General features: G+C 42.4%; 1 protein-coding gene across 1 annotated transcript in view; it reads right to left on the bottom strand.

Annotated features, from left to right (window-relative positions):
* Window positions 1-15,986, bottom strand: part of ralgapa2 (Ral GTPase activating protein catalytic subunit alpha 2) — a 400,978-nt gene that overhangs the window by 217,906 nt on the left and 167,086 nt on the right. Inside the window, exon 18 of the mRNA XM_085977825.1 lies at window positions 10,284-10,411. Coding sequence (XP_085833951.1) covers window positions 10,284-10,411 — 128 coding nt within the window. The remainder of the gene's footprint in view (window positions 1-10,283; window positions 10,412-15,986) is intronic.

Raw genomic sequence — 15,986 nt, forward strand, 5'->3', positions numbered from 1 at the left:
AACTTTTTTAAAGTTATATTTTTGTGGAGCCAGAAGGAGCAAAAGTGCTCCTCCTGGATCCACAAAAATACCGAGAGTTGCTGCTGGCCTGCACTCTCCCCCTTGGCTTCACCTCTCCTTCCTCAGCTTCATCCCCCGCACTTCGCTCTAACCTACCTGTGGCCCAGCTTGCCATCAGAGATGGCCAGAATTCGTCAGGCCCTGACCAGCGAGCTGCACCAAGAGGCTCGTTTGGCGCCTACAGCTCACTATTTACATTCAAATGAAGCCCAATGCCGAATTTGGCTCGGGGCTCAGGCTGGCACGGATTAGTTTTGGCCACAAGTCGATTTTCTCCCCCAACATTTCAAAAACCAAATATGCAAATCAGGACTAGTTTCTAGAGCTACTAACTGTAGCAAGTACTATTGATTTAAACATAAATCATGAGGTTTTCAGCATTAACTCGAGGGTTGTTTTCCGTTATGTACTGGAAAAAAAGGATAGGTGACCACTTGATATAAATGACTATAAAGATACATAGGAAAACTACCTTGCTCGGTTCGACCTCATTCTTTGAACTGTACCATTCATCACATACTAATGAAGATAGTCAAAATCAACAGGTCAAAATCACAAGGATGCTATTCCTAAAAAGAGTGTTAGATCATAATTGTATGCATCCCATGACAATCCCTCTTCTAGGTAGGCTATGTTCTACACTTTGAATATCTTCCTTACTTCTTTTATCAAATTCAGCAATTAAACTAACAGGAAATAATTTAAAAAGTTGAAATAAAGCAGTTGAGAAGCACGGTTTTCTTGGAAGTATATTACATGGAGGATATTATTCAAAGTTTAAGGTGATTGGCAGAAGAACCAAATGTGACAGGAGGAAAAACTTTTTTACTCAGCGAGTGGTTAGGATCCGGAATGCAATGCCTGAAAGGGTGGTGGAGGCAGACTCAATCACGGCTTTCAAATGGGAGTTGAATAAGTACCTGAAGGAAGAAAGTGTGCAGGGCTACGGGGAAAGGGTGGGTGAGTGGGACTAGCTGAAGTGGTGTTGTAGAGAACCGGCACAGGCTCGACGGGCCGAATGGCCTTCTCCCATGCTGTAACCATTCTATGAATGATGTTTTTTATATCCTAGTGAATTCTCTAATAGTATTAATAAGGACGAATCTACTGCAAAGTGCTTCCAGGTCTGATCCAAGCCATGTAGTCAGGACGAGAAAGGGCCATCAGGTACATGTGTTCACCCCACGTCTTACTGGACTTGTCCCTGTATTCACACCCTTTATTCCCCTCTTCTGGGAAAAGCACAAACAAATGGAGACCACAGCCAAATCAGGAATCCATGTTAAAAATTCCCCTCTGCCCAGTCAGATGCAATCAGGCAAGCATCAGGAAGCTCCAACCCATTGTTTATTACCGATAATTGCATCTTCCCTCTGCTGTGATTTGGTATTTTTCTAGAAGTGCATCTAATGCCACCCTGAAGGACTACAGGGAGTCAGTTTTCACTACTGCCTCCGGAATGCTGTTCTGCAGATCGAACACCCTCTGCCCAAAAATAACATTACTGCCCATCCAATCTCACTCCCTGCTTCCTCACTTCAAATGGATGCCTCCAAATTCTTCCTGGTCCCATGACCTCTATCAATGCCTTTAATAATTTTAAAGATCTGATACAGACCCCCTCTAAGTCTACACCTTTCCAGTGAATCTAAATCCTAAGCCACAAAGTCAATGCACTTGTACTAGGCATCATCCTTTTGTTTCTTCTCCAGAACCAAATTTTCCTTCTTGAAATGTAAGAATGAAAGGGCCCCCTCGTACCCATGTAAGGGATGTTTGAAGTTCTGCTGGTGCTTCTTACGAGTTCAGAATCACTTGAAACTGCTAGATAACAAATGTAATCAGTTTTAAAAACAATGACCAACTAATCAAGTCAAAACTCAAATAAGGTCTCAACATAGCCTTTTATTACCCTGTTATTGTGGCTCTAGTTTTATACTGATCAGTCCAGACAAAAACCTAGGATCCTGTTGCTTCGGCCACAACTGCCTAACAATGACCACTCCCAAGTCTCTTTCCTTTCCTGTCACCTTGAACTTACACCTACCCATGTTATACTCTGTCCCCGAATTCTATGCCCTAGGTGCAGAACTGCACACTTATCTATTATAAAAGATATTTGCCAGTCTTGGGCCTACTTTCCTAATCTATCCAGATCCATGTGTAATCTGCTTTCTTCTTCTAAGGCCCTGACTCTACAGCACAATTTCCTGTCATCCACAAATTTATTAAGTTTACTGTCTATGCCCTGCTCCAGATTGTTTATAATAAACAGAAGGGACCCAGCACCAAACCCTGGGGATCCCATTGGGAAGCAGCTACATTTAACACCTTTGTCTATGGTCCTTTAGCCAATTTGCATTCCATCTCACAGTATCCCCCTTGACACCATGGGACTTAATTTTAGCACAGTCCCTTGTTGCACTATAATTTTTGGAATCCAAGAACATGACACCTACAAGATCTCCCTGATCTATTGTTCTAGCAACTTAAAAAAAACTTGACTAGGTTTGCCAAACTCAACCTTTGCTTTTTCTGAAGCCATGTTGAGTTTTCCATATCAAGCCTAAGTAATCGTTAATAGTGTCCCTAATGATGCCTTACATTCATTTCCCTCAACCATTTCCTTGCGTACCCTAGGATAAATTAAATCAGGTCCTGGTGCTTTTTCCCACCAATAACGTCAAAATAATATATATTTTTTTGTTAGAATGACTTCTGTTTGGGCTAAGGAGTACGTTTGAGTGGGTAGGAAGGAGGTACTGAACGAAATCAAGCTCAAGGGCAGGGCCCCCTCGTACCCATGTAAGTAAGGGATGTCTGAAGTTCTGCTGGTGCTTCTTACAAGTTCAGAATCTCTTGAAACTGCTAGATAACAAATGTAATCATTTTTAAAAACAATGACCAACTAATCAAGTCAAAACTCAAATGATGAAATTTAATAAACATGTCTAATAAAATTCAAAAAGTTTAAAAAAGGCTAATGATTACTCATTCCAATTTGCTGGCAACTCGTCTCTGATTCCTAGTGACGAACATAAAAGAACTAAGATGTGTATTATACCTATTATAATATGTGGAGGATTAAATAACACCGTGTCCGCATCAAAACATCTTAAAGTCTCCGTGATTTTTCTCTGACCTCCAAAAGCTGGGATGACTTCGGTTATTATTCATTGGGATGTGGAGGATAGCAAATTATGTACAAATTTCACAGAAAAAGTGGTACAGTATGAAGTACAAGATCATTCTCCACTAGCAGGGCAAAATGCTTGGAACAGGCTTTGTTAAATGACTACAGAAAATGCTGGAAAAACTCAGCAGGTCAGGCAACATCCGTGGAGAGAAATTTGAGTTGACGTTTCGGGTTGGACCCTTCTTCAAAACTGGAAAGAAAAGAAACTAGATCGAAGGCAGGGCTGCGATCGGACAAAAGAATAAAAGAAACAAAAGAAGTAAGAGATTAGAAGCTAGACGAGATGGTAATAGGCTGGGATTAGGTGTAAAGTGTACTGGCAGGGCAAAAGATAGCTGCCAGGTGTGAGAGAGAAACAAAAGGAAAGGGGGGGGGGAAAGGAGTGGAACAATTGCAAGAGAAAATGAAATGGGGGCCGAGCTTATGATCTGAAATTGTTGAATTCGATATTGAGTCCGGAAGGCTGCAGAGTGCCTAATCGGAAGATGAGGTGCTGTTCCTCGAGTTTACGTTGAGCTTCCGTGGAACAATACAAGAGGCCAAGGACGGTGAGGTCCGAGTGGGAATGGAGCGGTGAATTGAAATGACAGGCGACCGGAAGCTCGGGGTCACCCTTACGGACTGAACGGAGGTGTTCCGCAAAGCGGTCACCCAATCTGCGTTTGGTCTCCCCAATGTAGAGGAGACCGCATCGTGAGCAGCGAATACAGTATACTAGATTGCGAGAAGTACAAGTAAATCGCTGTTTCACCTGGAAGGGGTGTTTGGGGCCCTGGACAGTGGGAAGGGGGGAGGTATAGGGGCAGGTGTTACATCTCCTCCGCTTGCACGGGAAGGTGCCAGGCGAAGGGGAAGGGCTGTTTGGGGTGATAGAGGAGTGGACTAGGGTGTCTCGGAGAGAGCGGTCCCTGCGGAATGCTGAAAGGGGAGGGGAGGGGAAGATACGTTTGGTGGTGGGATCACTTTGGAGGTAGCGGAAATGCCGGAGGATGATCCGTTGAATGTGGAGGCTGGTGGGGTGAAAGGTGAGGACAAGGGGAACCCTATCGTGGTTCCGGGAGGGAGGGGCAGGGGTGAGGGCAGAAGTGCGGGAGATAGAACTGACACGGTCGAGGGCAGTGTCAACCACGGTAGAGGGGAATCCTCGGTTGCGGAAAAAGGAAGACATGTCTGACGCACTGGTGTGGAAGGTGGCACCGTCGGAGCAGATACGGCGGAGGCGGAGAAACTGGGAGAATGGAATAGAGTCCTTACAGGAAGCGGGGTGGGAGGAAGTGTCGTCCAGGTAGCTGTGGGAGTCAGTGGGCTTGTAGTGAATATTGGTCGATAACCTATCCCCAGAGATGGAGACGGAGAAGTCGAGGAAGGGAAGGGAAGAGTCAGAGATGGCTTTTGTTTCTCTCTCACACCTGGCAGCTATCTTTTGCCCTGCCAGTACACTTTACACCTAATCCCAGCCTATTACCATCTCGTCTAGCTTCTAATCTCTTTTACTTCTTTTGTTTCTTTTATTCTTTTGTCCGATCGCAGCCCTGCCTTCGATCTAGTTTCTTTTCTTTCCAGTTTTGAAGAAGGGTCCAACCCGAAACGTCAACTCAAATTTCTCTCCACGGATGTTGCCTGACCTACTGAGTTTTTCCAGCATTTTCTGTTGTTATTTCGGATTTCCAACATCTGCAGTATTTTGCTATCGTACATTTGTTAAATGACTACTGGTTTCTTATGCGTGGATTCAAATTTCATGACATTAAGTAAATGCCATCAACTCCACTTAAGTAAACACATTAGCAAATGAAAAATGCCAATGTTAGAAAAATGTTAAGAGGAAAATATACCCCCAGCAAATTAACTTATTTAAGTGAATACAAACCCATTTTATCTACACTTTGTAAAAACTTGTACAAGAATGTGAAATCCCCTCCATTCCTCTCCTTTTGCACACTTCCTGCAGCTGTGGGGGCAGATAATCTGCTGTCCATCTTTCATCAGTGCTTTGCTTCTCCTGGTTGGCAGGAATTGAACAACAGTGACCAAGCAATGACAATTCGTCCGATTTCCCCCCTCCCCCCCCCGCCTACATGTGGGCAGGTTCCTGACATTTCGCCCAGCGGCATGGCTCAATAAGATATGTGAATCAAATCTGTCTCTTTCCATTCCTTGAAACTATTTGGTCTATAAAAGCACCACCACTACACACATCACGTTCAGGCCGGTTAACATGAACATATAGCAGAATTTACTGAACTGAGTCCTTTCTTCTCATTTTATCCCCCCTTCAAAGTTTGTATAGATTAGTATGTTTGGAACTAGCTCCTGTATGCGCTTATTTTTTATAGTATACTACACCACTGCAAGTTGAAGGTAACAAATATGTGTTTGCTGTGCACAAAACTTAACATTAAAAGCACACAGCAAATAAGTACGCACAATTTTATGACAAGCAGATTATTCAGTTAATAAGAAATGATTATTCATATGGATACAGTATTCATGTTCTGGTTCTTCTGTAGAACTGGCTACAGAATTCAGTGCTTTCTGATGGTCAGTGCCAAATGTTGCACCTGCTTTTCTATGATAATAGTTCAGATGCTTAAGTTCTGCCACTGAGGATTGAACCTCAAGCTTTTGCTTCAGGAACAAAGGGAGGTGCATTCCCTGATGGACCTTGCTCTTGGATGGCAGTGCACAATAAATGCCGCTCAGCAGACTGTGACAGCATGTGGTTGCACTTGTGTCTGTTGTGGGACCTGTAGCGGGAATTTCCAAATGCTAATCGCCTCCACACCAGCTTCATTCTAATTTAGATCTTTATATGCATGGCTGAGAAGGGGTCACAACATGAAATTTCAAAAGTGCAATCTAATTAGATCAGATAAATATGGAATGATAACAGATGTTTTCATCTTAATAATTTATAAAGCATGCTAATGCCAAACCAGCTGAACAAATTAACAATATTTTTAAAAACAAAACTTAATAGTAACAATCTCATTGCCATACTAATCATAATTTAAATGGCTTGCCACTTCTATATCTTTTTAAATATAACCTGTTAATTACTAAACCATATTGTAAAATAAAACAAGTCAAAGAACAATTCCAGATATCCATTAACAGACAAAAAGAGCATAATGCCTTCACTTTTGAGTCAGCTAGAATCGATTTTCTGTAGGAAGCATTATTAAATGTTTCAGACATCTGAACTATTTTGCTACTTTCAATTCTTATTTATACCAAATTTATTGTGAATAGCATATTTCCTTTTCTATAGATCCTTCCATACCAAGTAGACACATTCAATAAAACCCCATTCGTTTTAATTCACAACATACTGAATTAAACAGAACTTTACGTCGAACAGGAGCAAAATCAATACCAGGACTAGCATTTTAAAGGTTGCTAATGGACTAAAATATTTCTCCCCACCCCAAAATACAAGGAACAAACATCTTAATTGCCAACTTGATAATTGCTGTCTTCAGGAATGCAACCAGTTTTAATTTTTTGTAATAAATGCAACTCACCAGTGGTAGAATGCCTCTACTTGTGATTGTACTGCTAATATTATAAACTTGGCACGACAGATTTTTAAAGCTGCTTTGATACCATAATTATGGTGTTGGCACTGTAATTTTAGATGACCACAAATGCAAAAGGTTCAGTATAAAAATGGTTGAATACGCATCAGTGGCATTTGCACTGTACCTGAAATTTGCATTGGAAGACGTGATTGTGCATAAGTAACTGTTTCAGTTGCAGTATAAATACCAGTGCATAGGCAATTAAAAATGTACAATTTTTGAAAGACAAACACACACACATAGGCCCGCTGGGCTGTCAATCAACTTTAAATGACTGAAAAGAGCGGACAATCACCTCAGTTCTTTATAAACCATTAAAAAGAAATTTCACTGGGATAAGTGCATGTGCATACATACAATGTGGAGTTACATCTTCTGCTTGGTGCAGTATAAACATCACTGCAACAAGTTCTAGGCAGAAAGATATATCTTTACTTGACCCAAAAATATTGTGGCGCTAATTATTATAATGGATTATTTGGGACTTTCTTCCTTAATGCTCATTGTAATTTAACAAATAAAATCCTTTCTAAGGTATCTACTTCGTATTACCTTCATTATGATTGCCTAGAAGCTAAGAGAATGAAAATTTAGCATATAGGAAATAACTTATACACAAACTTATTTACATTGTACATCTGAAAACTGCTGAATAGGTACAACATTGGAATTTCCTTTACAAGAAAATTATACTTAGTACAGCTTTGTAAAATATTAAATTGATTTAGCTATTGCAAATCTAAACCTGCTTAGCCCACTTAATATTCTTTACAAATGCAACCTTTTGGTGTTATGCTTGATTAGTAACAAAAAACAGATCCATTTTCCCGTAATTTTAACAATGGTAGACACTGCCTTTTTGGCCAAATGACTGCAATGCACACCCTAGGCTAAACAAAGAGTAACAAACCTTTAGGTTGCTGTGGTAACACATCCTCTGATATTGTCCTCCACTCAGCTGGAGTATTCAGTGCTAGTAGGCTTTGTGCCTTATCAGATTTATTCTGCAACCTGCTGGCTGCAGAGTGCAATCTTTTTTCTCCTACCTCTCTCCAATTGAGATGCAAATTAATCTCCTTTGCTGATTAAATTCTCCTTAATCTAACTGTCAAGTGCAGATGTAATCGGAGTTTACAGTTCTAGCAATAAGAGCTGTCAGAATGAGGGAGTGTTTTGTTCACAGACAAATTATGAAAAGGGCAAGATATACTTTATAGAATTTTTACTGAACTCTATATCTACAACTAATGTAACATGTCAAAAACCGCCCTATGAATGTACTGTACAGGAATTATTTAATTCTCTGTGCTTATGTTCTTCCTTTGGATTTTTTGATAGGCAGACTCAGTGTAATACATTGCTCCTTCAGATAATGCATTACATTACACAGTAAATAAAGTAGCCAGTAGATATTTAAGAGTATTGTTGTAGTAATAAAATGATGCTCAAGAGCACCACTATGGAAATAGTATCAAAATGGCCTCTATTATTCTTTCCATTAACCATGTCAGTTCACTAACTAATTCATTACCAGGAAACTGAATTTCAATCAACCCCAGGAATACACAATACATGTTGCTCTCAATAAATGGTGTTAATCTCAACCATGTATTTGTTTTCAGTTTCAGTCATTCCCCCCACGAACATTTTCCCATTCAATTGAGGAAACATCGAGAGTTATCAAATGCAAGCTTTAGAGTACCAACAAGTAGCTCTTACAATAATATTTGGCGGCAATCTCAGAACATTCAACAACTTATAATATTTATATAGCGCCTTTGACGTAAGAAAATGCCCCAAGGCACTTCACAGGAGTGTTATAAAAAAAAACACCAAGCCATATAAGGAGATATTAGGGCAAATGACCAAAAACTGTGTCGAAGAAGTAGGTTTTAAGGAGCATCTTAAAGGAGGAAAGAGAAGTGGCGAGGCGGAGAGATTTAGGGAGGGAATTCCAGAGCTTAGGACTGAGGCAGCTAAAGGCATGACCGCCAATGGTGGAGCATTTAAAATTGGGAATGTTCAAAAGGTCAGAATAGGAGGAGGGCAGAGGTCTAGGGGGGATTATAGGACAGGAGGAGATTACAGAGATAAGGAGGGGTGAGGCCATGGAGAGATATGAAAACAAGGATGAGAATTTTTAAATCGAGGTGTTGCTTAACTAGGAGCCAATGTAGGTCAGCAAGCACAGGGGAGATGGGTGAGCGGGACTTGTTGCGAATTAGCACACGGGCGGCAGAGCTTTGGATGGCCTCAAGCTTATGGAGGGTAGAACTAGGGAGGCTGGTCAGGAGTGCATTAGAATAGTCAAGTCTAGAGGTGGTAAAGGCAGATATGTTGAGGTAAGGGCGGTGATGGGCAATATTACGAAGGTGGAAATCGATAGTCTTAGTCTTAGGAAGCTCAATTCGTGATCAAATAAGGCACCAAGGTTGCGAACAGACTTGGTCAGCCTTAGACAGTTGCCAGGGAGAGAGATCGAATCAGTGGATAGGGAAGAGAGTTTGTGACGTGAACTGAAGACAATGGCTTCGGTCTTCCCGATGTTTAACTGGAGGAAAATTATACTCATCCAGTGCTGTATGTCGAACAAGCAGTCTGATAGTATAGAGACAGTGGAGGGTTCGAGAGAGGTGGAGGAGAGGTTGAGGTTGAGCTGGGTATCATCAGCGTACATGTGAAAACTCATGTCGTGTTGCCAGATGATGTCACCGAGGGGCTGCATGTAGATGAGAAATAGGAGGGAGCCAAGGATGGATCATTGGGGGATACCAGAGGTGACAGCGCAAGATCGGGAAGAGAAGCCATTGTAGGAGATTCTATGGTTATGGCTGGAAAGATAGGAATGAAACCAGGCGAGTGCAGTCCCATCCTGCTGGACGACTGTGGAGAAGCGTTGGAGCAGAATTTTGTGATCAACCGTGTCAAAGGCTACAGACAGGTCCAGAAGGACGAGATGGGATAGATTACCTTTGTCAATTCATAGATGTATGATATTGCTGCTGAACTCCTTGATATGTGAACAAGACAGACCTAGTGCTACTTCCAGACACAACATAGAAAACCTTTTCTATTAAGTGAATTTTATAATATAAACAACACTAGCTTTATCAAAACCAAAATATAAATGAACTATGTCTATCAGACAAAGAGCAAACATTTGAATTGATTACAGTAATGGGATCTTGATAGCTAAGATTTGAATATTCAATCGGATGATGCCATAATCAGTGTAAGAATTGTGATGTCCAAAACACTAAACTATAAAAGTCCTACTTGGTAGTTCACATAGAATAAAGAATGAATAAGCAGCCACATGTCAGTGGCCATAATACTGACAGGAATTTGCCATTACTTGACCAGCAAACAGAACTTACGAAGTTTATAGAAATAAAACAAAGCCTTCATGAAGACCATACCACATGGTATTAGAAGGGAAAGGATACAAGCTCTGGTAGAGGGGTATGAGAGACTTCACAGCTCGACTGGCATTGATGCCTGTGGCACGGACAAGACTTGGCAGAAGCTTTTCATTCACAATGGCTCCATCAAAGAGAGGGCCAAAAAATGGGACCTGAAACACATCAAGCACCTTTATAGTTAGGACACTATGTAGTTAAATACTCACACCAAGAAAATATTCAGTTAATTATTCTCAGCAACACACAATTTCTAACATTCACCAGATTTGTGCTCTGTGAGAGAACACAAATAAAGCACAGATCAAGAAAAGACCAATTCCATCATCAAGCTCATTCATTCTACATACTATCTACCCTATAGGTCCTGCTAGTATATTAATAAAAGCCTTTAAAAGAGGAATCTGTAATATAAATAACAGCAAAGATAAAGGCCTCTATATTAACCCCCCCGACAGGCAAGGAGGTTAAACCGTCGAATGAGCAAGACACATAGAAGATAGGAGGAGTAGGCCATTTGGCCCTTCGAGCCTAACCCACTGGCACGCACCTGTTGTTGTTTTTAAGAGGCTTTCGTGGCATCAGAGTGCCTTCATTAACATATTTAGGTCGGGCTCCCAGCAGTGAAAGGGAGGCAGGAGCTGCCGGCTGCACAAGTTAAGTACCTTTCCCAGCACTCCTCGAGAGGCTGGAGAACCCCCCAGCCCCTCAATGAAGCCTTTGGCTGCCCCTCTGCCAATTGCAGCCTCTCTGTCCTCCCGATCGACAACCTCCCCCCACCCCAGCCCCGAAGTCCTCCCTTCCCACACCCCGTCGCAATGTCCGATCTCGCCCCGCCCACCCCCTCCCCCCGGAGATGATGTCTGATCATCCCCTCCCCCATTCCACACCCCAAGCACCGATTGCCGTCCTTCCCCTCCCCTCCCAATTGCTGGAGATCATCTCAAAAGGTTTCCCTCCCGGCCGCGCTGTCAATTTGACCGGCTGCCGGACGGGGAACGGATCCAAAAAATTATAATGAGGTCCTTCCGTTAAGTTCAGCAGGACCTCCGCGTCCCAGTCATGTTGGGTTCTTCGGCTGTTTTTGGCCTCCCCGCACTCTCCCGCCTTCCCGTAAATTTTGGACCAAAATGTCCAGCTTCAGCTACAAGCAAAACATTGTACCCTTCCTAGTTTCTTCAACAGTACAGTATGAAGCTTAACAAAACAAGGAATTTAGGAAAGGCCAAGAAATTGTTGCGAGACCAAGTGACAATAATGCAATATGAAATTGGACTTCTAAAAGTCTAAGTACCTGGACACTAGTGAAGCGCACTCCATGATTTTGGTCTACTTGGGCATAAAGTTACACTCAGCACTTAAACCAGTCTCCACTTAGACACACATATCAAGTTTCAGCTTGTATTTCTCATTCAGAAAATCTTAATAGGAGTTGTATTCAATTCTAAAACATTCTTTCCCGCCCCCTCAAAAATTGTATCTCCATTTGCCAATGTTGCTGTGAAACCAAAATGTATGCATGAGGTGTACAAGCATGGTCAGGGGTTTAACTCTTTCTCCCTGTGGGAAGTTTTAAAAACTCTGGCTTGCAATCCAAACCCCACCCCTAAATTGGGACAATGGAGATTAGAGATTAGAGATTCAGCATGTGAATCCACACCCCATCAAATCATGGGGCCGCTGGTTGGTTCCATACTGTGCCATGGTTTTGGTCTCACAAATAGTTTGAAGCTCAAGTTACAGGGTGCGGTAGTGTAGTGGTTACTGGATTAATAATCCAGAGGCCTGAATTAATCCGGAAAACGCGAGTTCAAATCCCACCATGAATTTCAAATTTAGTTAAATAAAAATTGGATATAAAACGCTGGAATCAGTAAAATTGACCACACGCTGTTGGATTATCAGAAAAACCCAACTGGTTCACTAATGCCCTTTTGGGAAGGAAACCTGCCCTCCTTACCCAGCTGGGACTATTAGAGACAAAGGATATACGCTTAGAGGCGCAGGACAAGGCTAGAATACTCAATGAGTACTTTGTATCGGTATTTACTAAGGAGGTGGATGCTGACAAAGTATCAGAAGAAGTGGAAAAGGTAGAAGCAATGGAAGGGGTGAAAATTGATAGACAGGATGTACTAGAAAGGCTGGGTATGTTTAGAGTGGACAAGTCGCCTGGTCCAGATGGCTTGCATCCCAGGTTGCTAAGGGAATTGGGGGAGGAGCTAGCGGGAGGACTTGCCATAATTTTCCAATCTTCCCTAGGTGCGGGGGAGGTGCCTGAGGATTGGAAAGTGGCAAATGTGACACCATTGTTCAAGAAAGGGTGTAAGGACAATCCTAGTAACTACAGGCCGGTCAGTTTAACATCAGTAGTGGGTAAAGTTTCAGAAACAATAATCAAGGAAAAAATTAACAGGCACTTGGAGAGGTTTAGCTAATTAAGGAGAGCCAACATGGATTTGTAAAAGGCAGATCGTGTTTGACTAGTCTAATTGAATTTTTTGATGAAGTAACAGAGGATTGATGAAGGAAATGCAATGGATGTTGTCTACATGGATTTTCGGAAGGTGTTTGACAAAGTACCACATAGAAGGCTGGTTAACAAAATTGAGGCTCATGGAATAGGTGGGTCAGTGGCAGCTTGGATAAGGAATTGGCTTAAGGACAGAAAACAGTGAGTTGTGATAAATGGCTGTTTTTCCAGACTGGAGGATGGTAGACAGTGGTGTTCCCCAAGGGTCAGTGCTGGGGCCACTGCTATATATAAATGACCTGGATATTGGAATAGAGAGTATAATTTCTAAATTTGCTGATGACACCAAACTTAGGGGTGTGGCAAATAGTGATGATGATACCAATCAACTGCAACAGGACATAGAAAGGCTAGCAGAATGGGCAGACAAGTGGCAGATGGAATTTAATACAGAGTAGTGTGAGGTGATGCATTTTGGCAGAAGGAACAGGGAGAGGCAATATACACTTAATGGCATAGTTTTAAAGAGTGTGCAGGGACAGAGGGACCTGGGAGTTAATGTGCCTAGGTCCCTGAAGGTGGCAGGACATATTGAGAGAGTAGTTACAAAGCATAGGGGATCTTGGGCTTCATAGAGGTATTGAGTACAAAAGTAGAGAAGTTATGCCGAACCTTTATAAAGCGCTGGTTAGGCCACAACTGGAGTATTGTGTCCAGTTCTGGTCACCACGCGTTAGGAAGGATGTGAAGGCCCTTAAGAGGGTGCAGAGGAGAGTTAAGAGAGTGGTTCCGGGGCTGGGGGATCTTAGCTACAAGGACAAGTTGGAGAAGATGGATTTGTTTTCATTAGAGCAAAGGAGGTTGAGGGGTGATTTGATAGAGGTGTACAAGATTATGATGGGTTTAGATAGGCTAGATGGGGAAAGGCTGTTCCCACTAGTTGATGGTACAAGGACTAGGAGCCACAGATTTATGGTTTTGGGCAAGAGATACAGGGGGATGTGAGGAAAAACTTCTTTACGCAGCGACGGAAGTGGTGGAAGCGGAGACACTCAATGTTTTCAAGGGTAGACTGGATAGGCACTTGAAGGAAATAAACTTGCAGGGCTACGGGGATAGAGCAGGGGAATGGAACTGACTGGATTGCTCTACAGAGAGCCGGCACAGGCTCGATGGGCCGAATGGTCTGCTTCTGTGCCGTTATGATGACATGACTCTAGTCCCACACCAACACGGTTGACTCTTAACTGCCTTCCGAAATGGCCCAGCAAACCACTCTATCAAACTAATACAAATAGCAGGTTAAGAATGCGGCCTATCACCACCACCTTCTCAGGGCAACTGGGATGGGCAATAAATGCTAGCGACGCCCATTTCTGTCAATGAATAAAAGTAGAATTATTAACTCTTTACATCACCATTCCTTAGACTGGAACCTAATTCATATAGAAATGCACCTGCAACCAAAAACAGTTAAGTGAACCCCATAATTCTTGCAATAGGACATGATACAACACTGATGTCTATAATGTACATGAACCCAGTCATAACCATGGCATTATGACTTTTTGAAAACATTGTGCCTACACATTTAGTTGGATATAAGAATAGTATGGCAAATTATATTTGAAATATGGCTGAGGCTGATGACCCCAGTGTTCAACAACAACTTGCATTTATATAGTGCCTTTAACATAGTAAAACATTCCCAGGCGCTTCACAGGAAGAGATATTAGGATAGGTGACCAGAAGCTTGGTCAAAGAGGTAGGTTTTAAGAAGTGTCTCAAAGGAGGAGAGGGGTTCAAGGAGGGAATTCCAGAGCTTAGGGCCTAGGCAGCTGAAGTCATGGCACGCCAATGATGGAGCAATTAAAATCAGGGATGCACAAGAGGCCAGAATTGGCGAAGCGCAAAGATCTCGGAGCATTGTAGGGCTGCAGCAGGTTACAGAGATAGGGAAGGGCGAGGCCATGGAGGGATTTGAAGACAAGAATGAGAATTTTAAAATCAAGGTGTTGCTGGACCGGGAGCCAATGTAGGTCAGCGAGCATAGGGTGATGGCTGAATGGGTCTTGGTGCCAGTTGGGATATGGGCAGTAGAGTTTTGGATGAGCTCAAGTTTATGGAGGGTGCAATGTGGGAGACTGGCCAGGAGAGCATTGGAATAGTCCAGTCTGGAGGTAACAAAGGCATGATGAGAGTATTCACAGATTTATTCTCATCCACATCCATAACTCCAAGGTAAAGAGTCCATAACAACAAAAAGACTTGCATTTCTATAGCACCTTTCACAACCACCAGACGTCTCAAAGTGCTTTACAGCCAAGAAGTACTTCCGAACTGTCATCACAGTCGTAATGTAGGAAACATGGCAGCTAATTTGTGCACAGCAAGCTCCCACAAACAGCAATGTAATAATAACCAGATAATCTGTCTTTGTTACAGTATGTTGATTGAGGGATAAATATTGGCCAAGACACCAGGGATAACTCCCCTGCTCTTCTTCGAAATAGTGCCATGGGATCTCTTACGGCCACCTGAGAGAGCAGACAGGGCCTCGGTTTAACGTCTCATCCGAAAGACAGCACCTCCGACAGTGCAGCACTCCCTCAGCACTGCACTGGAGTGCCAGCCTAGATTTGTGTGCTCAAGACTTTGGAGTGGGACTTGAACCCACGACCTTCCGACTCGGTAGCGAGTGAGTTACCCACTGAGCCACAGCTGAATGCTTTCAATCAGTTTCCCTTGTAGCAAAACAATCCAGTCAAGTATAAAAATACTGGTTCACATACTGGAAATGTATCATATTTCCACATTTTACTAAGAGGCCAGAGTCAATGGCCAAGCAATGCAGAGCAGCAATCAACAAAGCCAATAGAATGTTGAACTACATAGCCCAAAAAGTAGAATACAAGCCAGAGGAAGTCGGAATCAAACTTTAAAATGCTTTGGTCACACCGCACCTTGAGTACGGTGTCCAGTTTTGGTTGCTGAGAAACAAGAGCAGTGCAGAGAAGAGCCACAAGGCTGATCCCGAGTGTCGGGTATGAATTATAGGGACAGACTGGAAAAGAGATGGCCGAGAGATAATCTTAGAGGTATATAAGATAGCAAATTGTATGGAAAAAGTTAAAATAAACAGTGAGAGTAGGACAAGGGGAAACAGGTTCAAACAAATGAAAGGTGAGACTGATATCAGGAAGTTTTTCATTATGCAGAGAACAAAAGCCCTGGAATCATGCAAGAATCAATTAGAT

This window comes from Somniosus microcephalus, chromosome 3, assembly GCF_052327205.1.
Source record: "Somniosus microcephalus isolate GS21.2 chromosome 3, FLI_Smic_1.0, whole genome shotgun sequence".
NCBI lineage: Eukaryota > Metazoa > Chordata > Chondrichthyes > Squaliformes > Somniosidae > Somniosus > Somniosus microcephalus.